We start from the raw sequence: 23,288 nt of genomic DNA on the forward strand, positions 1-23,288 counted from the left end.
GATACTATAAAAAAAGGGGCAAAAAATTCTAAAATTCCTAAAGTTATTATCAAATTGGCTTAGAATGCAAGAAAAAGTCTTTTTGCCGATTTCAAAATTTCCCATAGCAGGGTCTGCCTCACTCACCCCCCATCTTTCATTATTTATAATTTTCACAACCCCCCCCCCCTCCGTTTCCTGAAAGCTGGATCCACCCTTGTGTCTTCATGGGCATCAATCGGTGGGGGGGGGGGGGGGGGGGGGATATCATATCGTCTGCCCCCCCTCCCCACATTTTGTCCCCGAATAAAAATTGTAGGCAACACAATGATTCTATAGCTCAGAATAGCTGATTCAATGACACAAAAATTGGTTTAAGTGGTCACTTGGCTCAGATCGCACCACAGAGCATCGTCCTCCTGATTAGCCATTATCACTTGTATTACATTGTACTACATTGTGTTATATTCTTTGACAATTCTATAAAAACTATAGCCTGCTAGAATCCATACAGGGAGTTACAGACAGGGCAGTTTGGGGCGATACATGGACTAATAGGTTAAGCCTATAAATCCTTACATCCTCACTCTTTTTGAGTCATACCTCAAAAGTTTGTAAATTGACATCTTACAGGTTTCATAGGAAAATAAAATCATATAAGACAAAAACTGTATCATGTCTGGCCTCTATTCTGTTGTGTTGGGTAATCATCTCCATTGGGTAATTATCTCTATTTTTAAGTGAATTTGGTTTTGGTCACAATTCAGTTGTGTTCAATAAAAAACAACCAGAGAAATTAGATATCAGTTTCAAAGAGGATTCTTCTGGTTTTGATTATAATTTTGAGATAAAGACATGTACTGGTACAGTGTTTAGAAGAACTTTTAAAAAAAATATTATTAGAAGAAATTTGATGTTATGTGAAACTAAATGCAAGATTTTGCGACATGTAATATTCTTTTATGTCTTCTTAACTTAATTTGCAGTATACGTAAAATGTGAGCAATTTGTTTGATTTCACGGCAGGTTGGGTCTCTGAAAATGGCGATCAAACCACTCCTACTTTTTGAGGAGACTGAAAGTGTTTTTACATGCCCTTGAAAACAGTGTTTGGCAATTTGGTCAAATGAATATCCCCCCCCCCCCCCGCCTGTTAATTCGGGGGGGGGGGGTACGGCAGGATAGCGCCCTCTTGCGCTTGCACAAACTTCTCGTTCTTGCCGACAGTCTGGCTAACTACCATTTGCGAGAATTTGCTATCCTACAACAACGCGTACGACGAGGCGGTAACCGTACCATGCCTTTTTGTGCTTGAAAAATAAAAGTCTGGCAACTCGTGAACCGCGGGAAAGCTGAAGGAACTGCAGTTATCACTTCAAGTTTTAACCACAATTTCCTGTTGAAAAAGGTTTGTATCTTTTCCATTAGAGTAGACGTCATAACATTCTTCGTTTCTACCCAGAGGGTTGAAGTAAATGTGGATGAAGATAATTTTAACGCAATTTTATTGTTGAAGCCGAGTTTACCGGTTTGAACTGGTTTGTCATACGTCAGTATTGCGCCTTACCGGTAACTCGTTTGACATGTGAATGAATGGTGTGATGACAATGTGAATCTCCGGTGTCATGCGTAAATCCAACCGTAAATTTTGTATCCATCCAATCCTTAGACATCCATAAATAAAAGGAAATGTTCGTGGTATTTTTTTCATTGATGATGATCACTTAACTAAGTCGGTACATCATTTTGGGAATATTCTTTTACAATTCTGTAAAAATCTAGAAACAAAACATGCAGACGATCGTTTACTAGCTACGGGCCCCTCTTTAGTTTCGATCAAATTAGAGTCAAAGCCTTGTTTGTTTTTTTATCATTCAAAAATGACCTCAACCTAAAGCAGACTTTTCTCAATTCTATTGATACCTTTTTTTTGTAATTTTGAACAGTTTCTTGTGCATGTTGGGGTAGAAATTACAATTTTCGTACGTGCCAATTTACTGGCATGACTGGCATGACTGGATTACCTCCGCAAATAAAGGCCATACTTCCACCATGTACAAAAACATGTCGAACTTGTCAAATTTTGATTTTCACATTTAGACTTAGTTTGTTGTTTTAATGTTTATTTTTGCTTAAGATTTTTAAGAAGCATAGCCATAGGCTAATCAGAAAGTGCTGCCTTTTTCAGATGTCTATTTTTCGTGAAATTTCCAGATTCGTTTGCACACGTTTGCCTATCAAAATTTCAACATGAAATTTCACAAAAATTAGACATCTGAAAAAGGCAGCACTTTCTGATTAGCCTATTATTTGCTATAAAGAGGGTGAGTATGGCTGTATGCTTCTAAAGCAAAAATAAACTACAAACTAAGCCTAAATGTGAAAATCAAAATTTGACAAAGTTCGACATGTTTTTGTACATGGTGGAAGTGTGGCCTTTATTTACGGAGGTAGTCCAGTAAGTAAATTGGCCACATTTATGGGGCTAGTGGTTTACGAACGATGGACGGTTGGTCATGTTGGCAACCCTTAACCTGACCCCACTTTTTTTGTTCATCTCGATGATTATGAAGGTCAAACCAATAGGCAGATATGTGTGTGGGGGGGGGGGGGGGGGGGGGGTTAGACCCCCCCCCCAGATCCATGCTTGGTCATTCATGCAGAACCACATTGCGTTGTGCTATAGTACTGTATACGAACTTTGCGCAGAACCGAAGTTGTCAAACCACTTAACCAAAAACACAAAAAATATCCCCCCAAATATATATTTCAAACAATTTAGCGGAGGCGTGTGATTACGATTGTCTGGCGTATGAGCGTGTAGATAGATTCTGAGACATGTGACACGCAGGAGGTGTGATATTAGGTAGGTCTGTACCATGCCGAAGGTCCTGGGATTGAATCCGTGCTGTGAAACTGAAAATCTTTTTGTGTTTTTTTAGTAAGTTATTTTACTATTGGTTTCTTTTTTTGAGGTAGATTTCAATTTTTTCTTTGTGGTCCATGACTTTGGGGGATTTTAGGTAAATAAAGTCCAAGAGCCATTCCATTCATAGTCTGGTTCCAAGAGCCAAAGATCATGACATTGAATATTGTAAGGTCAGGAAACCAGACAGTCGACTGCCGTAACGATAGCCACTGCGTACTATGAGAAGGTGGAGCTTGTTTGTGCTTTCATGTAGATTGTCATGACTCATTGTTAATTTTTTTGTCTTCGGTAGGTATACACAATGGCATTGGCACAGGATCCCGCTGCAGCAGCTCAACAACAAATACCAGCGGATGGACAAGTCCCTAAGGCTGTTTTCAAGGTAAGGCCAAAAAAAAAAAGTCTCCGGTTTCTGGTATGCGCGCGCGTCACCGTAGCCATGCGCGTCGGCAAAATGAAAAAGGTTTTTTTTTCAATACAAGATGATGTCTCAAAACCGCCAAACTCACTGGTTTGACTGGAATTCTGCTGCTGCACAATTTTAACGTGTTTTTAGATGGGGTTATGATCGAGAATAAGCTTTATGTGGCCTCTCTGGACTCCCATATATTTGCACTAAGTTTAGTCGGGCACCATTTGCAGTCATCAGCCGACATTTGAAGCCCCCCCCCCAAAAAAATAACGGGTAAAAAAAAAAAAAAAAGCCGCGTCGCCGCACCACTTTTGGGGCAAGCTCCATACCAGAAACCGAAGACTTATTTTTTTGGCCTAATCCCATGCTGCATTGATTCACTGCCTAATAATTGGAACTGTCATTTTGTGTCATCTTGTGGTTCTGGAGGTAATCCACACTTTAATCATCAGGTCGTAAATACAGGGTGAGTCACAATAAAAAGCAGAACCCAAACCCCCAAAAATATATATCGTATTTGAAAAAAAAAAGAGAAGCATCAAAAATAATAATGACTGGAAAGCCAATTTCATAAGCTCCCTTTTAGGTTTCGCGATCGCGGGAAAACGGACGGAATTCGCAGAATCTGTTCCTCGAAACGGAAAATGGAATTTGAATCTGAAGAAAATAACTTCTGCAATTTTATTGATAAAAAAAACAGAATTTCGTTAAATTTATTGTGTCCAAAACGAATTGTTTGATGATTGATTGAACAGAGCCATATAACAAATGAGCGGTGTTTTTATCACGATTTTGGGGGGACAAAAACGTTCAAGATCAGAGCAGTAAATGTTATGAGATCATTACCATAGTAGGCGTAGTCATGGGAGTGACAGTCCCGACGCATGCCGTAGCTGTCGGTCAGCGCACGGGTAAAAGTCATCTCACTCACGGCACGTTCTCGCGGGTCTCTTTTGCTCCATCGGCAGGTTTATTTTTCTCCGTTCAATCAATCAACCATTCGTATAACATATATTAAACTTTGGTACTATTGAAATGCATGTTGTGCTTAGGTCCAAAAATCTGCCGTAAACTAACCTATTTTGTCGCTAATGTTAGCGCGAAAACAAAATGGCGGACTTGAATTTCGCTTCGGCCAGCTGATGTGTGTGACGTCATGGGATTGGCCTGTACGGCTATTGCATGTTTCTTGCGTGTGTGGCAGTGGTGGTGCAGTATACGACTTGACTGTGGTGAAGTTAAATACTACGTCTGTACATTGATCGGCCGTTGATAGAATAGCAATCTTTTTGGGGGCAATTTTCTCACGTTCCAACCAAATGACTATTTCATTATCGTCTCATTAGAATTATTTTCTGTGTACATGGTATATGTTTAAATGCCTTTTTATATATTGAATAAATGTGAAACGGAATTTTTCAGCCTGAAACTGAATTTAGGATTTTTGAAAATGGAATTTGCACTTTTCTGAAACGGAAAAACATTGGCCCTACTCTTTAGATGAAAAAAAAAATGAAATTGCTCAATCTGTTCAAAGAATATCACCTTTTTTAAGCGCAATGACCCCAAAACCTGCTTCGCCAAAAATAGCAATTTATTGTGTGGTCTGACTGTTTGGAACAACAAAGAAAATGACACACAATACTTGTTTCAATAAGGAAGAAGATCAAAAGGATTCTTCCCGTTCCGACGCGAACACCCGCGTTCCTCCCGTTCTGAACGGGGATTAACTAAACCCAACAATAGGCCCGTTCTCCCGGGGTAGAACGCCCAGCTTACCAGGCGCCCAGCGAAGTACCCGAGCTCATTAAAAGTCTCAGTGTGCGTCCTTTGTCATGTCAATGTTCCGTTCTCCCGCGTGCACGGCCGCCAGCAACAGCAGAGGTATGTGAAATACGGCGACGTAAACACATGAAAAGAAACAAGTATTAAAGGAAATATGAGGGAAATGGGGCTGTAATATTCATCTCGATGAAACTCAATGAGATGCCACCACGCAAAACCTTTCCACGGATTCGTTTTCTTTTTTATGAATGAAATTTTAATATGATTGTTGTTGTTTTCATTTACAGGGAAGTGAAAGTAGGATGGTGTAATTCTTCGCGGTGGATGTACGTCGGAACTATATTTTAGATGGCCCAATAATAAAGGCTCAAAAGAATGCAAACAAATGTGAAGAATTATTAACTTCTTTGTTGGGTAGTCGATAATTTTACTGTTGGTGCTATTGGTTTATACCTGCTCATGCGTTTCAAGATTCACACCGAAAAAAAGGTTTTAGTTATGAGACATCCAACGAAAAAATGCCCACCACCAATTCACGATTGTTACAATTGTATATAAATGTAGCCAGCCTCGCTGATCTGACGGTAGATAACCAGTGGCCAGCTGTGCGTGACATAGTTTAGCAGTGCGTCTTTCCTGAGATCAACCACGTGGTGGGGGCATTAATTTAGTCCATGGGTTTGTTGGCATGGTGGGTCCAGCTGGGGTCGTAGATTCAGGAATATTTTCTTCAGTCACTCCATCAGACGTCACTGTTGTAAAATGTTGCACATTTCCCTTCAAATACACAAAACTATCAAACATGTACATGTAACTCTAATTTCCGAGACGTCTTCTCGATTTGTTGAGCATTTTAACAAGTTAAATCACTATCCATCTTCAACTATACATCGCCTGCAAGAGATGAGAAAACAACAAACATTATTTTATCGCAACATTTCCAAAGTCTCCTTGTAAATTTCAGTGTGGCCGATGTTTCTTCGGATATTATTTGAGCAGTTGCCATTATCCACCGTCGTCACCGCACAGGTCTATTGTACTACCGTGCTGTGGGCACCCAGCGTGACCATTTCATTGTGCTATTGTTAGGCAATTATGGGCGTGATCCCGTGGTCTGAACGGGGCCCGGGCGAACGCAGGCGCCCGGAGGGATTAGGAACAATAGGCCCGTTCCTCCCTTGCGCTCGCGTCGGAACGGGAAAAATCCTTTTGATCTCCTCCCTAAATGTCAACATCTGTAGTACGGTACACAATATCTTTATTAACAACCCTGGTTAGGCAAACAATATGATTTATAAAATCCACCTTTTTTTTTTTAAAGACAGGCCTACAAAGGACATTGTTGAATATTTTTAACTTTTAAACTGAGCTTTTATTGCTGGTGATGTTTGAAGACAATTGTGACGACGATTCTTGAAATCGCATTTTTGGACGAAAGAGGTTTTTGGGTCGTTGTGTTTCAATGGTGATATTCTTTGAACGGATTGAGCAATTTCAGTACTTTTTTTTCATCTCAAAGTAGTTTCTGAAATTGGCTCCAGTCATTATTATTTTTGGTGTAACATATTTTTAAAATATCAAATGGAATATTTGGGGTTTGGGTTCTGCTTTTTTTGACGCGCCCTGTAGTTCCTTTCCTTTCGTGTTCATTCTTTCGAAATCCTAGTCTATGAAAAGAATCCGAGTCCATCAATGGCCAGAAAAGGAGTGGTAGGTAGACCTAGACTGGTTCCCTGTCCATCCATTGCATATTTCGAATGATTCAAAGTTATTGGGGGTAGGGGATTAGTCTGGGAGACCATCGCAAGTTAAATTCCAATGTATTCGTACGTCGACGACGCCTGGGTTCTCCCGAAGACACTGTGGCTATATAGCTTTGGCACATTCAGGAAGTGTGCGTACTTCACGTTCGAACCAGTTCAGTACAGTACCAAAAGCTATGTGCCCCGTCCACAGGCTCCCAAAAGTGCTTAAAAAAACACCCCCTCTTTTGTTGGCGCATGGAGTCCATACCTGAACTGTAACTATTTTATTATCTCGGGGGGAAAAAAGTTTTGTTTTGTCATGACCACACAGACTACGTGTTCTAAAATGACAGCAAATTCATTATTTTGGGTTGTTTCCTTCCAACAGCTGGTGTTATGCGGTGATGGAGGTACCGGAAAGACAACGTTTGTAAAGCGCCATTTATCTGGAGAATTTGAGAAGAAATATGTTGGTAAGTGCTACTGTGTGGTGCATTGTTGTATAGTAGTAAAATGGCAAAGATGATTGTTGTCCAACTGGATTGAAACTTAACCCTAACTCTGTACTGTCTGTTACTAAGTACTGGACCAAGTCTGCCAAAATCCATCAATCACACTGCTTCCAGTGCATGCTTTGCTTTAGGCCTCCAGACCCAAGTCAATCATATCCCATCAAAAGTTAGTCAAACCAGGCCTGCAGGACCAAGTCCCAAAATTCAAAATGGGAGGGGGGGGGGGGGGGGGATGAATTTTAATGGAGTTGGGGAGGTTAGGTTGAAAGCGTACAAGATCTGCCTGAATTCTTTAGTTAGTGAATATTCCATGATTTAAAATGTGCTTTTTTCATTCAGTGTCCGATTCAAAATAAAATAACTTCTTTATTGCAAGAAAATGGCAGTTTATAAACAAAGTAGGGTTTTTTGGTGTGAAACCCAAAACTACCAAGATGGGGGGGGGGGGGGGGGGGGGGGAGAGGCGGGCACTTTTAGTACATCTGTTATTGTTGTCCTGTCCGGACAAAAAAAACCCAGAAAATTTTGTTCTGTTTTTTTTTTAGTGAGTATCCACTACATTGTACATGCCACACATGGCAAATTGCACAGTTTATTGTTGGAATGGAACGTACAATTTTCTGAAATAGAAAACAGACATTTTCAAAGGTCTATTTGAGTGGCCGTTAATCTCTGCTCATTTCCACACCCTTTTTTAAAATCCTATGTCACACAGCCACCCTTGGTGTCGAAGTTCACCCCTTGAAGTTCATGACGAACCGAGGTCTCCTCCAGTTCAACGTCTGGGATACGGCAGGCCAAGAAAAGTTTGGTGGTTTACGCGATGGCTACTACATTCAAGGTGAGGGGGAAAAAAGCTTAAAAACAAACCTTGTAAAACGAGGTGTCAGAAATGAATCATTGTCTGAATACCATGCAAATCAATACTCTCTCAGTAATGTTAATTCATCATTACCAGAGTGGAACCAGTTTGCTAGAGTAAAATGGCCATTCTCTGTAGAAAGCACTGTAGCTTTGCGTAAAGTTGCTTCAAGTAGAATGGCCATACAATCAACAAACTGGATCAAGAGGCGAGGTTATTCAAAGTCGGACAAACTGTCACTGAAGAAAATCCCAGTCAATGAGGAATGGGCTCGTCTTATTAACAATGCGGCAGTTGTTGTCCAGTTTCAAGAAAACCACAAGTCCTTTCATGAGTTTGTTCACAATTAATGGAATAACAAATTGGTGAGTTTGAATTGCTTGTGACTTTAACCCTAACGTATCTGAATCCATCAAAATCCACACCCCTGTGATTCAGGATACGTCCATATTGAACAGTTGGGGGACTTTGATGGATTCAGGATCTCAACAGTTGGCTATATGTTTGGTGTGTACGAGGTGCTGTTGGAAAAATGAAAGTGATACATCACTAATATGTGACATCTAATGAGTAGGAAACAACGAAAGTGCTCAAAATCTAAAGACGGGCGCTTAACAAGCCGATGAAGTTTTGGCTCAGTGAATGCCGTATATTTTGAGAAAACAATATTCTAGGATTTCGATTTCAGTTCAAAAGTCATGTTTTGAATTGCTCCCGAAATCAGCGTCCGGGACATGTTCTCATTCAGCCGATTGCAGCTACGCGATGTCACGCTCTGAACCGATGCATAATAGCTACCGCGCGCATGCTTGCATGGTGTAAACACTTGCGCGAGCACCCATTCACGGCTTCTCCGAATTCAACACGAACTACTAACGAGAAATTCCAAAAATGCGTCTTTAGGCACATTTTTAAAAATGAACTTCTTTTATCGTTTTCTTCAAAATGACAGCATACCAGAAAGAATTATTTCACAGGGATGCTTTTCAACTTTAATTTCATCAGTTACTTTTTGGATAGCTGCAAATGATATGCTCTACCTTTAACCATTATTTCTGTTTCTGATGGAATATTTTTAGTCAGAACAAATCCCAAATTACGTTGAATGATTTTGAGGGGTTTTGGTTGAACTCGGTATGGTGCATTTTCCCCCATTATTTTGTAGGTCAGTGTGCCATCATCATGTTTGACGTCACATCCAGGGTCACATACAAGAATGTGCAAAACTGGCACAGAGATGTGACCAGGGTCTGTGAGAACATACCCATCGTGCTGTGTGGGAACAAGGTTGACATCAAGGACAGAAAAGTCAAAGCCAAGACCATCACCTTCCATCGGAAAAAGAACCTGCAGGTGAGCGTGGTGTAGGTCAGGGGTCATGGACAGGTCAGGGGTCATGGACAGGTCAGGGGTCATGGACAGGTCAAGGGTCATTGACAGGTCAGGGGTCATTGACAGGTCAGGGGTCATTGACAGGTCAGGGGTCATTGACAAGTCAGGGGTCATTGACAGTTAAGGTACCTTAACTGTAATGCTGCCGGACGCAACACGGTGCATCAGGTGGAAAAGTCTGGTGCACTTGATGCATTCAGCTACCAACACCAGTGCATAAACGGTCACTTCTGAGACAATGAGAGCTAGTCCCATTGAACAATGCCACAGTTGTATCCTGCCACATTCGGCAACCACAGACTCTGAGGCAGTTTTGCCTTGAGACTTTTGACGTGATGGATCTTTGCTGCACTGGGCAGGTTTGTCACTTAGACAAGTGTTGCATGTTGCTGTGTTTGGCAGGGTTGTAGCCAAAATACCCTGGAGGGTTAGGGGTAAGCATCTTTCAGCCTTGTAATGGGGCAACTTCCACAAACAAGTTTTGTTGCATGGGATGTCAAGATGCTATGGGAGGTAAGAGTTAAGTGCTCCGTAATGATGGAGCTTCCAAATCTTTAACTATTTGTATATTGTTGTAACTGCAGTATTACGACATCAGCGCCAAGAGTAACTACAACTTTGAGAAGCCCTTTCTGTGGCTGGCTCGTAAGCTGTTGGGAGACGCTAACTTGCGTTTCGTGGAGATGCCTGCCTTGCAACCACCTGAGGTTCACATCGATGAAGCCGTTCTTATCCAATACAACCAAGATCTTAGGGTGAGTCTACTTTCAATTTTATTCAAACCCTTGCTTTCTTAAGGATCTTTCACACTTTCCAAAATGTCCATGTTTGACCAGGGTCGAAACTCCAAGATTTTTGGGAACCACTTTCACACCAGCAAGAAACCAACAGGTCTTATCTTATTCACTATATAACCCCGCTTCACCGTTGGAATCCCAAAGTCTCCTGACGACGGGCAGAGCATATTTCCGAAACGTTGTACAGTGGTTACGGTGTTCGATTCTTGTGCCATGGTACGTGCGTTCGAACCCTGACGTGGAACATCATTGTGCTTGTGTTCTTCGGCAAGACACTTTACTACAATTGCCTTTCTCCACCCAGGAGTATGAATGGGTACCTGTGAAGGCAGAGACCAGAATGCGCTGATCTCGAGCTGCTGCAAAAACTGGTCTCATGGCCTGATGATCAGGGGTAGTAATTGTGAAGCGCTTCGAGACCTTTGCTATAAAGGGCTATATACAGGCATGCAACTTTTCCTCGGATCTGCTGATTTCCTCGTTTTTAACTTATCATGAATGCCATTACAAATTGAAAAATACTGTACAGAGTCTTGTGTGGTTTGGAGTTTCCTCGTTTTTCCTAAATTCCCAGTTGCATGTCTGTATATAAGCACCACAGTATTTACATAATTATTATTAGCAGGTATTTGGAGGATTATAAAAGGAAGGTTCTTTAAAAAAGTGCTGAAGGATTAATTTAACCCTAAAGTACCTGAATCCATCAAAATCCACACCCCTGTTTTGGAGGATTTGGGTGGATTCAGGATACCTCCATATTGAAAAAGTTGGGGATTTTGGTGGATTCAGGACAGTAAGCCTGTCAGTACTGCAGGATTTTGATGGATTCAGGATACCTCCATATTGAGCAGTTGGGGGACTTTGATGGGTTCAAGATCTCAACAGTTTAACCCCTTGGCTATATGTTTGGTGTGTACGAGGTACACAGGTGGATTCTGATGGACTCACTGGTGGATTCTGATGGACTCACTGGTGGATTCTGATGGACTCACTGGTGGATTCTGATGGACTCACTGGTGGATTCTGATGGATTCACTGGTGGATTCTGATGGACTCACTGGTGGATTCTGATGGACTCACTGGTGGATTCTGATGGACTCACTGGTGGATTCTGATGGACTCACTGGTGGATTCTGATGGACTCACTGGTGGATTCTGATGGACTCACTGGTGGATTCTGATGGACTCACTGGTGGATTCTGATGGACTCACTGGTGGATTCTGATGGACTCACTGGTGGATTCTGATGGACTCACTGGTGGATTCTGATGGACTCACTGGTGGATTCTGATGGACTCACTGGTGGATTCTGATGGACTCGGGACACGAACATTTTTTTGCACGTCAAAATTGATGGATTTTAGCAGATTCAAGATACTCTCTAGTAAAATTGCTCAAGGGGTTAGGGTTAATGTTGCAGGTATTGAAAGTCCATGCAATAAATGTAGGGTCTGGTAGAGCAGGACTTAAAAGTCTTTCTTTGTCTTTTTCATTTACAGGAAGCTCAAGAAACAGCCCTACCAGATGACGATGAAGAGTTGTAATATACTAAGCCCTCCCCAACAAACAAAATGTTGTAAACAGCGTCTTGTTATATTATTTTTGTCCTCTCAGAGACATAAAATAACTTATCAATGTAGGGAGACTTTTCCTCAATGTGTACATTGTTGTCTAGCGTTTTCTTATCTATTGAAATATTCTGGAGCCGGACTGTGATCGATGTTTGCCCTCAGGGGAGCAGTTTTTGGTCATTAACAGTTCTTGGTCATTAACAGTTCTTGGTCATTGACAGTTCTTGGTCATCGACAGTTCTTGGTCATTGACAGTTCTTGGTCATTGACAGTTCTTGGTCATTAACAGTTCTTGGTCATCAAGAGTTCTTGGTCATCAAGAGTTCTTGGTCATCAAGAGTTCTTGGTCATCAAGAGTTCTTGGTCATCAAGAGTTCTTGGTCATTAACAGTTCTTGGTCATTGACAGTTCTTGGTCATTAACAGTTCTTGGTCATTAACAGTTGTTGGTCATCAACAGTTGTTGGTCATCAACAGTTCTTGGTCATCAACAGTTCTTGGTCATTACCAGTTCTTGGTCATTACCAGTTCTTGGTCATTACCAGTGCTTGGTCATTACCAGTTCTTGGTCATTAACAGTTCAGAGCTAGTAGTTGATGTGAGGCTTGGGCGACGCCAACTATTCTGTGAATAAATTCTTTTGAATCAATTTTGATTCCACCCAGGAGTTGCAAATAAGGATGTGACATTTACACGCTGAAACGTTTAAACAAAAAATGTACATTTAAAACGTGAAATTAGTTTAGCAATTTGGAATTTAACTGGAATTGGCAAATAACAGGGAGTCAATTTTCAAGAAATGGTCAATATTCCAATGCCAGTTGGGGTTTTTTTTGGTTCAGTTTTTAAAGTGGATGGTTACTGCTCAAGCCTAGTTGACATTTAACAATTGTTGACTGCTGTGATGTGGGATATGACATTTTTATGCGCCTCGATGGTGTTCAAAACGGCATATCCCACATCACAGCAGTCAATAATTGTGTTGTATATCGTGCCAATAACTCAAAAAGATAAATGGTTGTAACTTACTGTGTGAGAAATAAATAAAATCACTGCAATGTAACCTTTGATAACTGAAGGTTTTGATGTCCTGCCGGACGTGAGACTGAGCGTTTGACGTTGCAGTTCTCATTGCACAAAGCTAGCGCGCCGGCAGGTTCCACATGCACAAATTGTCCATGCAACGCGCGCAACGAACGCAGTGCCATATCATCCTTACTGTGTGACATACACTTTTATAAACCAGACACGTGGCCGTTCTAGACCAATGAAATGACAGTATCCAAGCACACGATATAGCAATACTGGATACACCATAGCTGTTATATTCTTTTGGGATGACAGTTCATGGATTTCGGTGACGTCAAATTTGAATGTTTTACACTGGATTGTATGTTATCTTTTGTTTGTTTGTTACTGGTAGCCAGGCAGGTCGTGGTTATAGCCAAAAGAACGTAATTTACCCAAAGAAAACAACAGCTATTAATGAATTAAGGATGAAGGGAAAAAGCCCTCTTTTTTAGAAGCATTATAAGTGCAGTGTTAAGGACTTAAAAAGTCCATAACATTGGGCACACCAAGCTTGCTCTAGGATCCTACCTACTTGTAGAATGCAACTTCACACTTCACCGATTTTGCTTTTGCTACTTAAGTGTACACTTTCTTAGAGTTTAGGCACTCTCCTGAAGACAGTCAGAGCATACTGACCGGAACGTTGAGTTTATACCTCTGGTTCTTTTCAGAACCATTCTCTTAGTTGAGAAATTATTCGCACATGGTGTTTCTGCAAACCTTTCATTATTTAGTATCTCCACCATGCAAAGCCTCAAATCTTACTTGACTTAAAAAAGTTATATTGAATACTGCCTGTTCTTAAAATTATATGTTGATCTTTTCATTAATTCCTTCATTGCTGAAGTCATACCCATCCCTTTGTATATTACCAAACCAGATGTAAACATGGGAAATTCACCGAGTGTACTTTGAGAATCGTACTTTCGGTCACTGTATCACCAAGGAAATGTCAGGTAATAGTTTCTCAGTAAAATTAGGAATTTCTTTTTGACCATTACATTCAACATATGCTGCGTTTTCCCCCGTCAGATTTAGAAGTTGATTTGAAGGTTCTCCCTGCTTCTGTGAAATTATTTTGTCATGTGGTGTTGTTGGAATACATGAGTGTATCTGAGTGTTACATAATCTTGTAGAACATTTCTGTATTTTTTTTCAGTTCAAGGATTAGTTTTTGTTGCAAGACCTTTGTACATCCACGCTCGGACGTTGTTTTACTGTTATCAAATTTGTAATGTATATTCAATACGGTGATGGATTATGTTTCTCTAGTATCGATTCCCTCGGACTTGTTTTCAATTCTTGACTTTCACAGTACCTTTATCAGATAGTGCTCGTCTTGTAAATTGCGCCCTCTGTTGATGGAACGGTTTTTAAATGCGAAAGTGTATTTGTTCATGCATTACAAAAACCAGACAGTAAATGTCTTGCAACCAAGACTATTCAAGGATTGAACAGGAGTAGCTTGTGCTAATTCTAGAAATCCCAAACAATTTCTTTGTAAATACATGTAATCCATCCAAAACATCCGATGCCAATGAGCAATTTTGTAAATTGGAAGAAACTTGCTTTCGTTCTTGTTTTTATGTTTAGGTTGGAAATGTTTTGTATTGGGAACAGAGTCACTAAGGGATACAACCCAGTTGTTAGCCAGTGACATGTCGTAAATTTACTCAGGGTGAGTAAAAAACACTGCAATAATGCAAAGGAGAATTCTTTTTTTAAAAAGTTCAAAATTTCAACTAGGTTTTGAACCAAGTTGAAATTTTTAACTTTTGAAACCTTGTAAGAATGACATATTTGTTAGTAACCTTGTGTGAAAAAAATGAAGTTAATCGCATTGACCGTTTGTCTTTTATGAACATTTTTACCGCGGTACCCGATCTATGTTTTTGTCCACGAGGCGTCTAAACATTTCATAAGAGCACAAATGTGTCCCCCAGAGCCGTTCTTTCCATGAGGTCTCGAGCTGAGACATGCATTGCCTTGCAGGGTTACCAAGTAGAGGGCAGAGCTCCAATTGTGTGAACAATGAAGGACAGAATAACTACAGTATCTGCTCCGTTCACAAGTACGCCCTCACCGGCAAAAAAGTACAGTTGGGGGTGACCGACCGACGCCATCTTGCCTGACTGCAATTTTGCCGCGACGTGTGGCCGTACCACTGCGTGTTTCATAGTACAAATCCCCTGGTGTATGTGCGTCACACACAAGGAACGGTGCGCGTCAACCAGCTAAATGTCCCGCCCATGGGATGTCGTTACTAGGTAAAAGGTCGCCCTCTTTTGTTGGCGCACGGAGCCCATAGCCCAGAGAAACTTTGCGTAAGCATGAAGAAGTGAAACAGAAAAATAAAGCTTGAGCTAAGGTTCAGTCGGTTTGAAATCTGTGTTGTCTATAATGTCTTTATCGTACCGTTTCCGCTCTTAAGGCAAAAATCTGATAACTCGTGGACAAAAACGTTAATCGGTACCGCAGTAAAAAGGTTCACAAAAGACAAAACGGTGAATGCGATTAACTTCATTTTTTTTTTCACACAAGGTTACTAACGAATATGTCATTCTTAGAAGGTTTAAAAAGTTTAAACTTAAACTTGCATGTGAAAAAAAGATTTTTGCATTATTGCAGTTTTTTACTTGCCCTGTTGGTGTGAGTAGAAACAGTGGACTTTCTGGATAATGTTGATCGTTAAATATAATGTCATAAAGAATTCATTTGCATGTACATGTACATGTAAACACTTTGAGAATTAAAAACATTTAAACATGTCTCAACTTTTGCATGCATTAGGTGAGTTCTGAACTTTAGACAGCGCTTGTACAAAAGGGTTTACAGCACTTCACAAAAATTTATGAAATTGAGTACATTTACAAAGACAACTTGTAATGGCTTATGTAGTTGACCTTATATTTCTAGTGTAGAAATTCTTTTCATTATTGAAAGAAATTCAGAGAAATTCCCCAAGAAAAAAAACCCCCTTGAATAGGCACATAACTGTACGGGTGTTCGGCTTGATAAATGTATTTAAAATATTTACAGGGTCAATTGACTCTGGCTTTATAAATACGCATAGCTACCGGTACATGTAATATTGTGTAATTTCTATACACGTAATAAGCCATAAACATCGATTAAAATCTGATGGTTTTGAAAGAAAGTTGATGCTTGAGTTTTTATAAGTTTTATGTCGTTTTCAAATGTTGAAAATGTGTTTCGATGTAGAAGTTATGCCAGTGAATAGTTTCCCAACCGGTAATTTGCTGTAGCTATTTAATTTTGATACTTGTAGATTTACAAATTTGAAAGAAAGGCGCCATCCAAGTAAAGATTCCTTTCATGTGTACAAGTTACTGGACAACAATGTTGAACTATAATGTTGAAACCTGAATCCGGTGTCGTGCCAAAAACAGTCCGATGCAAAATAGTATTGCACACTAGCATACTGTAATCTGTATATTGGTATTCTGTAACCAGAAGGATGCATTGGATTTGAAGGATGCACTTATCACCAAGATGCTGATTGGTGCAGATGATTGTTGGACAGACCATCGACTTGTTCGCTCCACCATGTCTTTGAAACTACATCAAACTTGACAGAGGACTAAGAAGCTCATCAGAAGGAAGTTCAATATTGGGCGATCTCAAGATCCCAATGTTTGAATGCGTCTCCAAGAGTCTCTCCACAAAAACCTCAAGACCCAACAAGCTGATGGGGTGGAGGAGAAATGGGCAGAGCAGAAAGCAGCAATCATCTTCAGCTGTCAAGAACCTGTCGGCTACAAAACAAGGAAACATCAAGATTGGTTCGATGAGAACGACCAAGAGATCCAGGATCATCATCGACAAGAAGCGTGTGGCCTGTCGAGCATGGCAGGAGGATATCACTCATGAGACGAAAAAGGCTAAACAGCCGTTTCTCGTTTTCCGAGGCCTTCTTCTTCACTGGCAGTCTTTTACAATTTCGAGCGTTATGGCCCTTCTGCTGACAGTTGTAGCAAACAACGTCAGCAAAGTTAATGTTTCTCCTTCCTCCACCGGAGTAGGTGCCTTCAGGTTTACTCATTTTCCCCATCCAACACCTCATTTCCTCTCGGCTCTTCAGGAGGTCACTCCCCTCTCCACTCACCGGTATTTCTTATTCACCTACTTTCTCATCTCTTCCAAAGCTGCGTCAGTGTTGCTCACCAGGATAGCAAGTTTTTGATTTGCTCCCCCCATAATTCTTCTTTTCCTTGGAAAACTTTCAGCTTTCATATCTTGGTGTCACCCCTTGGCAGGGACTTGCACTCATTTTCACCGGTGGGGGCACTTCTATCCCGCGACTCTGCTGACAGTAGTTCATCTAACTTCGTTGCCGAATACTTGAAGGCTGCTGTCCTCCAGTTCATCATAGGCTGCTTCACTCTACTCTGCATGTCAAGATGTTTGTGGTTTGAAACAGACTGATTTGCTGTAAACTAAGCTCCGTCTGTGGTTTTGGAGTAGGCCTCACCCGGGCTGGGGGAACAGGGTAAGTAACTCCCCCGTTGAGTGGTTACAAAAATGAGTTGACAATGATGTGTTCTGATCCATCGTAGCCCGAGTCCTTCCGGTTACTGCTTTACTGCCGTAGCCTAAGAAAGCGCAGTAATGCTTGCAACAACTCGATTCACGCTACTGGGCCTTATAGTCCGACTCCTTCAGCTGTGGGGTCACTACCGGTACCTAGCTCTGCCTCAACATCAATCCACAAATTCTTCGCCATCCCACCTCAGTAGGTGACGTTTCCTAGGTAGGTGCTGATCGTGTATTTGTATATCAAGAAGTTCCCGCGGCGTCTATCCCACTTCTGACACCATTTGTGGCAGTGAAGGTTAATGTATGTAGGACACAATTTATTTTCTGTTGCAGTGATTATCTGGATTTTTGTTTTATTTCATGAAGTTCTTTCACATATCCTCGAATTTATGAAATTTCTTTAAAAATTTGTAATTGTTTTTTTTTACTCGGGAATTTTGTTAGGGCGTCAAAACTTCCTTACAATAAGAGAATTTCCTCAGAAGTGGGAATTAGCATTCAATAATTTGGCCACAAACTTAGTATGGCACGCCGATAGAGGGCCTCTCGGGAAATTACCATGAACTACACGTTCCGATATCGTAAAAAAAGGAGGCCAGTGCATGACCGGACCATGAATGAGTCACATTTTCTTCCGAATGTTGGGAAACCGGTACTTCAGGGTTTTCATTTGCAAATGTTTGAACAAAAATTGGATGGGCACATTCTTATTGTTTCATTGCGAAGGAAGATAAATGCATGATACACTGCACACAATAAAAAATGGGCAAACTTTCAAAACCGGGAATTATGTCTAAAACTGTAAACATTGCAAGCCCAAATGTAGCAGCAAAAAACCACAGAAGAGCTGACATTAAGTCAGAAAATATATAAAGTCTTTAATTTGAAACAAAAAAATCCCGAATTTTGGTCCACATTAGTAGACTTTAAAAACAGAGAGCAAGGAAAAGTACCAGCAATTATTTTCCCAATAAAAAAAACCTACGCCTACCGAGCGTACACACGTACACAGCACACCCTGCATGTGAACATCAACTGCACGGTCCAAATAAAAGCACTACGCCTACATGGATTTTTATTCACCGTTACAAAGCGAAGATGAATGGCCGCCGTTGGATTTACATTGGGTGAAAACAGCAAGGTGTGGGCTCGGGCGGGGACCTTTATTGCCGGATTTATGCTGCTTTTCCTGGGAAGATATACGCGTGGTCTTCTCTTTAGGAATATTACTGTGGTTTCTTCAAGATGAGAGACCGACTGGGATCGTTCAAAAGGGTAATATATTTTGTGTCGAAACAATTTTTTTTCTCGTGCATGATGATGATGATTGTGCATAGGCCTAGGCCTACTCGTCGTAGACCGCCTACACAGCATGTGCATTGTCATGAATGTAGAAAATACTGTGAAGACAGGCCATGCAGTGTTGTACACATGATGAACATTGTAGGCCTAAGGACTATTGATTGTGTTTAAACGTTGGTGTGAATTTTTATCATCGTGAACTTCTTTGTAAGAGTAGGCCCTATTTGTAATTTTTTTTTTTACAATGTTTCAGGGAAAGATTCCCATAGTTTTTAGTGCATTAGCGTAGGCCTATCTGGCCATCACTAATGACCTACCGGTATCAGAAAGTGATAATATGTCCTAAAAAGTCAAATTTAGCAGGGAAAATATTGAAGTATTACCAACACTGACCAAGAAAACACTTAGGCCCCCTTAGTACTACCAGCATGACTAGAAATTTTCAGACCAGTCATGCCAATCTCATGTGTTTGTGCACAGGGTGACAAGTGATGGTCAGAGATTATAGGGAATCTTTCCTTTTTGAGGAGTTTTCCTTGTTTTCTGATTCTGGATTAAAAAGTTTTGAATAAGTATGATTTGATAAGGGCGAAATTACGCAGTGGCAGTATCGTTTCGGCAGCCTAGTGTCGCGTTCTCTGACTCTGAGTGACCTGACAATATTCAACTTCGGGATCTTTCGATGTTTGGCTCTTGGTACAGTAGCTTGAGTAACTCCGGCTCCGATCCTCCTATACTCGTCAAGAATTTGACGTTAAATGTCAAATTCCTGATGAGCATGCATTGGAGCTGGAGTTTATACTCAAGCTAGGCTCGACTTGGAGTCAAATTGTCAACTAAATGGTTCTCAGACTTACATACATGTAGGCCTACCTTTTTTCCCTTAAACCCCCCCCCCCACAAAACCACGGATCACTAAGAAAATAAAATATCTACTTCATTAAAACAAAAGGTAGGATTTCTGTATCTGTAAGCTACTGCACAATTGCCTATGGTGGGGCTATCACGTGCAGGATTTGATTGAACACATCAAAGTAAAGAAAACTATGTATTAACAGAAATAAAAAGAAAAACAAGATTCTCACTGCACAGACTCGATCCGGAGACCTTTGGCATGAACTTAAAATACCAGTTTTACCTTTGCTGTCTCCATTTCTTTGCTTCTTGTTGAAATTGGTTGTTTCAAAATTATTCAGTATAATGCATTTAACTTAGCTTCTTTAGGGGTATTTTTTACCAATACAATGAAAATGTTGTTGACCTTTCAAAACGTGCAATTCGGTTCCCTTTAGTTTTGCTTCATTAATCATCATTATTCATCGCCTGTCCACAGAACAATAGAAAGTGAAAATTTACATGCAAAACAGACACTACCTGCAGTATTCTTGTAGACACTCAAAGCGACCTGCAAAAAAGATTGGAGGAAGATTTATGAAGCATGAACTTGATGAAGTGATTGAAAAACCACACATTGGTGACACATGTACATTGTACATGTATGGTATTGGTAGCGGTACATTGTGAACACTTGTGACACAAATGAATGTGTGTACATTTGTACATGTACGGTACATGCAATGCTTACGGCCATGCATGAGTAAGACTGTTTTTATGCACATTTTTAAAGTCATACATGTACATGTACTTCTCATCCAACAAGTACAAACACGCTTAACTTAACACTTCATGCATGCAATTCGTAGAACACTGTTTGCATACATGTACATATATACCTGTGGGCTTTCGGCAATACTTGATGTTCTCCATGATGAAACTATGACCTTTTGCTAAAGAACAATTTTGTTAAAGGGAATATACATCATTTGCTTTTGCAATAATTTTCAGAAATGGATGGAATTGGGGGGTTGGAAATATATAGCAAATATAGTTACACTGACTTTTTTGAGGTTTTGGGTTCGAAAATGCTATAAAAACCAAGAAAAACAATCATTTTCCTGTAGTCTGGTTCCCTGACTCCATATAAGAAGAAACAGAGCAGTTTACATACATTGGGGAATTGTAAGGTCAGGGAACTAGTCTAGCTGGCTTGCACCTGTTCATAGGTGTGTAATAGATTGCAAACTAGTGCGATGGTCAATTGGGGCCAGTATTTGAAAAAAAAGCCAGTTTTTTCCAACGCTGGTCGGCCGACCAGCATTGGAAATTGATACAAAAATACCACTTTTCTTGAAAATGACAGTAAACCAGGTGCCATGATTTCACAGGATGCTTAACACTTTCATTCACTAACAGTCCAGCAAGGTATTTCAAAATGATTTGGTAGTTTTATTTTTTGATGTTTGCAATTTGCAAATGTTGTATTTTCCCTTTAAATGTGCATGTACCGGTACAGTGCATGTACAGTACATGACCCAGCTGTCACATTTTGCATTGGTTGCCTCTTGGGCAGTTTATGAAGTACATGTATTAAATTATGAATGGTTGATGAACCTGCAATATTTTTCATTACTACATGTGACATGTACATGTGCACATTGATGTAGTTGTAAAATGTGTACATGTACTTGGGAAGGGAAAATGGAACACTAGAAACTCTGATTTTGAACAATAAACAATGATAATTGAGGCCAAAAAAATAGCTCTGCTTCTGGTTTCCCTACCTACCCTACACTGTACCGGTACCTACATGTACCCTTTTCTGACAGCCCCTACCCTAATTTTTTTTATGGAAAAAATGAGAAAAAAAAATACCCAAAACTATCAATTACTCCCTTTTGCCCTGGACTATACATGTACGTGTATATGCAGACACCTCCGTACATGCCACATGATCATACCTAAAATAACTGCCAACAAAAAATGCCTACCTACCCTATTTTCGAATGCTGTGATATCGAAAGCAGAACTATTTTTTTTGGCCTCACATACATGACATAGCGTACATGTATAGAGTACAATGCAGGTGAAGCTTTTGTTTTATGTGTGCAAACACACACACATACCGGTACGGGTACATTGTATGTGTAGACGTACAATATAAAGGAGCCAAGTTCATTGTTTGTACATTAAAATTAAAACGTAAATTTAAAAAAAATGGGATTATCTCTTGGCCTTTACAAATACAGTCTAGTTTTACATAATAACATGGGAGCTGTACCTTAAACTTATACAGCAATAGATTGATTCACAGAATTGACCAGTGGCTTCTTCAGAGGAATAGACAGGGAAAGTCCAAAATGAACATTGCACACAGTGTACGTGTACTGTCAGTGGTACAAAACAAAACAAATGTACAAACATGTACATGTACACAGTACCGATACATGTACCGGTACATGTACGTATAGTCGGCTCCCGTTATAGCGAAAACGGTGAGGACGAAATTCCGGTTATTACAAATACATACCTTCGGTCCCGGCAAATTGTGCACATGTCTTATGGGGGAAAAAAATCACTTACATGTAAGACGAAAACGGACAGTACGAAATTCCTTTTAAGACGAAAGGTTTTGGTGACCCCGTTGAGTAAAAAAGCATTGTTACATGTAGCAACCCATTTATTAAAAAAAAATCACACAAAAGCTTAACTTCGTGGCTTTTTTTTCTTTCAGACCTACCGGTACATGTAATCTGAAAGCAGCATAATTACGGTCATGAATGGGTTTAAGTCAGTTAACATAATATTGCCCACACCGTGGTATGTTCACTAATCGCCCGCTGTGGTTACCAACAAACATGACAAAGGCCTGTGAACAGTGAAGTGAACAATGGGTTGGTTACCATTGAATCGGATAATTTAAAGGGAATGTACAACATTTGCTTTTGCTGCAATTTTTGGAAATATATGGATTTGGAGGATTAATATGTTAAAGCAAATATTGTTGAAATGACTTGTTTCACGTTTTGGGCTTGTACATGTAGATGCTTGGAAAAACCATGAAAACCAATCGTGTTCTTGTAGTCTGGTTCCCTGACCCACTTTAGATGAAACGGAGCAATCATGACTTTCGGAAATTGTAAGGTCAGAGAATCAGTCTAGCAGGCTTGTACCCATTCACAGGTGTGTAAACAATTGCAAAGAAAACGCAGAATAACTAATTATGAAAAATTTGGAGCAGTTTTTGAAAAAAGCCAGTTTTCTCCAACGCTGGTCGGCCGACCAGCGTTGGAAAAATAACCATTTTTCTTGAAAATGACAGCACACCAGGAGTCACAATTTTACAGGATGCTTTAGACTGTCATTCCCAAACAATCTAGTGAGGTATTTCGTGATTATTTGATCATTTCGTTTTGTGATGTTTGCAAATGTTGTATCTTCCCTTTAATACGAAATTCGGATAATACGAACATTTTGACTGGGTCCCGCCGATTTCGTACTAACAGGAGTCGACTGTACATGTACATTGCATTGGTCT

The 23,288-nt window shown here is 40.3% G+C and overlaps 2 protein-coding genes across 9 annotated transcripts in view; both read left to right on the top strand.

The window, feature by feature from the left end:
• Nucleotides 1–1,241: 1,241 nt before the first annotated feature.
• LOC119728720 (GTP-binding nuclear protein Ran-like) lies at nucleotides 1,242–12,678 on the top strand. 3 transcript variants are annotated; one of them, XM_038201068.1, is made up of 7 exons: nucleotides 1,242–1,384; nucleotides 3,199–3,290; nucleotides 7,239–7,323; nucleotides 8,078–8,203; nucleotides 9,390–9,577; nucleotides 10,201–10,371; nucleotides 11,913–12,678. In XM_038201068.1, exons 2-7 carry the CDS (start codon nucleotides 3,210–3,212, stop codon nucleotides 11,955–11,957), a joined length of 696 nt encoding a protein of 231 aa, XP_038056996.1. In that variant the 5' UTR covers nucleotides 1,242–1,384; nucleotides 3,199–3,209; the 3' UTR covers nucleotides 11,958–12,678. The 3 variants fall into 3 exon arrangements, with proteins under 3 accessions (XP_038056996.1, XP_038057004.1, XP_038057012.1); XM_038201076.1 differs by having other exon boundaries at nucleotides 1,254–1,387; nucleotides 3,201–3,290; XM_038201084.1 differs by lacking the exon at nucleotides 1,242–1,384 and adding an exon at nucleotides 1,602–1,620 and having other exon boundaries at nucleotides 3,201–3,290.
• A 5,996-nt stretch (nucleotides 12,679–18,674) lies between these two features.
• Nucleotides 18,675–23,288, top strand: part of LOC119728691 (syntaxin-like) — a 79,970-nt gene continuing 75,356 nt past the window's right edge. For 3 of the 6 annotated variants that reach the window (XM_038201056.1, XM_038201049.1, XM_038201033.1), the window contains exon 1: nucleotides 18,675–18,886. In XM_038201056.1, the coding sequence (XP_038056984.1) occupies nucleotides 18,857–18,886 (30 nt within the window). In that variant the 5' untranslated portion in view covers nucleotides 18,675–18,856. The remainder of the gene's footprint in view (nucleotides 18,887–23,288) is intronic. The other 3 variants (XM_038201019.1, XM_038201029.1, XM_038201041.1) reach the window with 1 other exon arrangement.

Source organism: Patiria miniata, unplaced genomic scaffold (genome assembly GCF_015706575.1).
Source record: "Patiria miniata isolate m_02_andy unplaced genomic scaffold, ASM1570657v1 HiC_scaffold_1, whole genome shotgun sequence".
Classification (NCBI taxonomy): domain Eukaryota; kingdom Metazoa; phylum Echinodermata; class Asteroidea; order Valvatida; family Asterinidae; genus Patiria; species Patiria miniata.

Bases quoted from the DNA above. Each gene is read 5' to 3' on its own strand.
- LOC119728720 (XM_038201068.1), top strand. From the start codon at position 3,210: ATGGCATTGGCACAGGATCCCGCTGCAGCAGCTCAACAACAAATACCA. The intron at 7,324-8,077 runs GTAAGTGCTACT...TATGTCACACAG, and splicing joins ATTTGAGAAGAAATATGTTG to CCACCCTTGGTGTCGAAGTT. The intron at 10,372-11,912 runs GTGAGTCTACTT...TTTCATTTACAG, and splicing joins AATACAACCAAGATCTTAGG to GAAGCTCAAGAAACAGCCCT.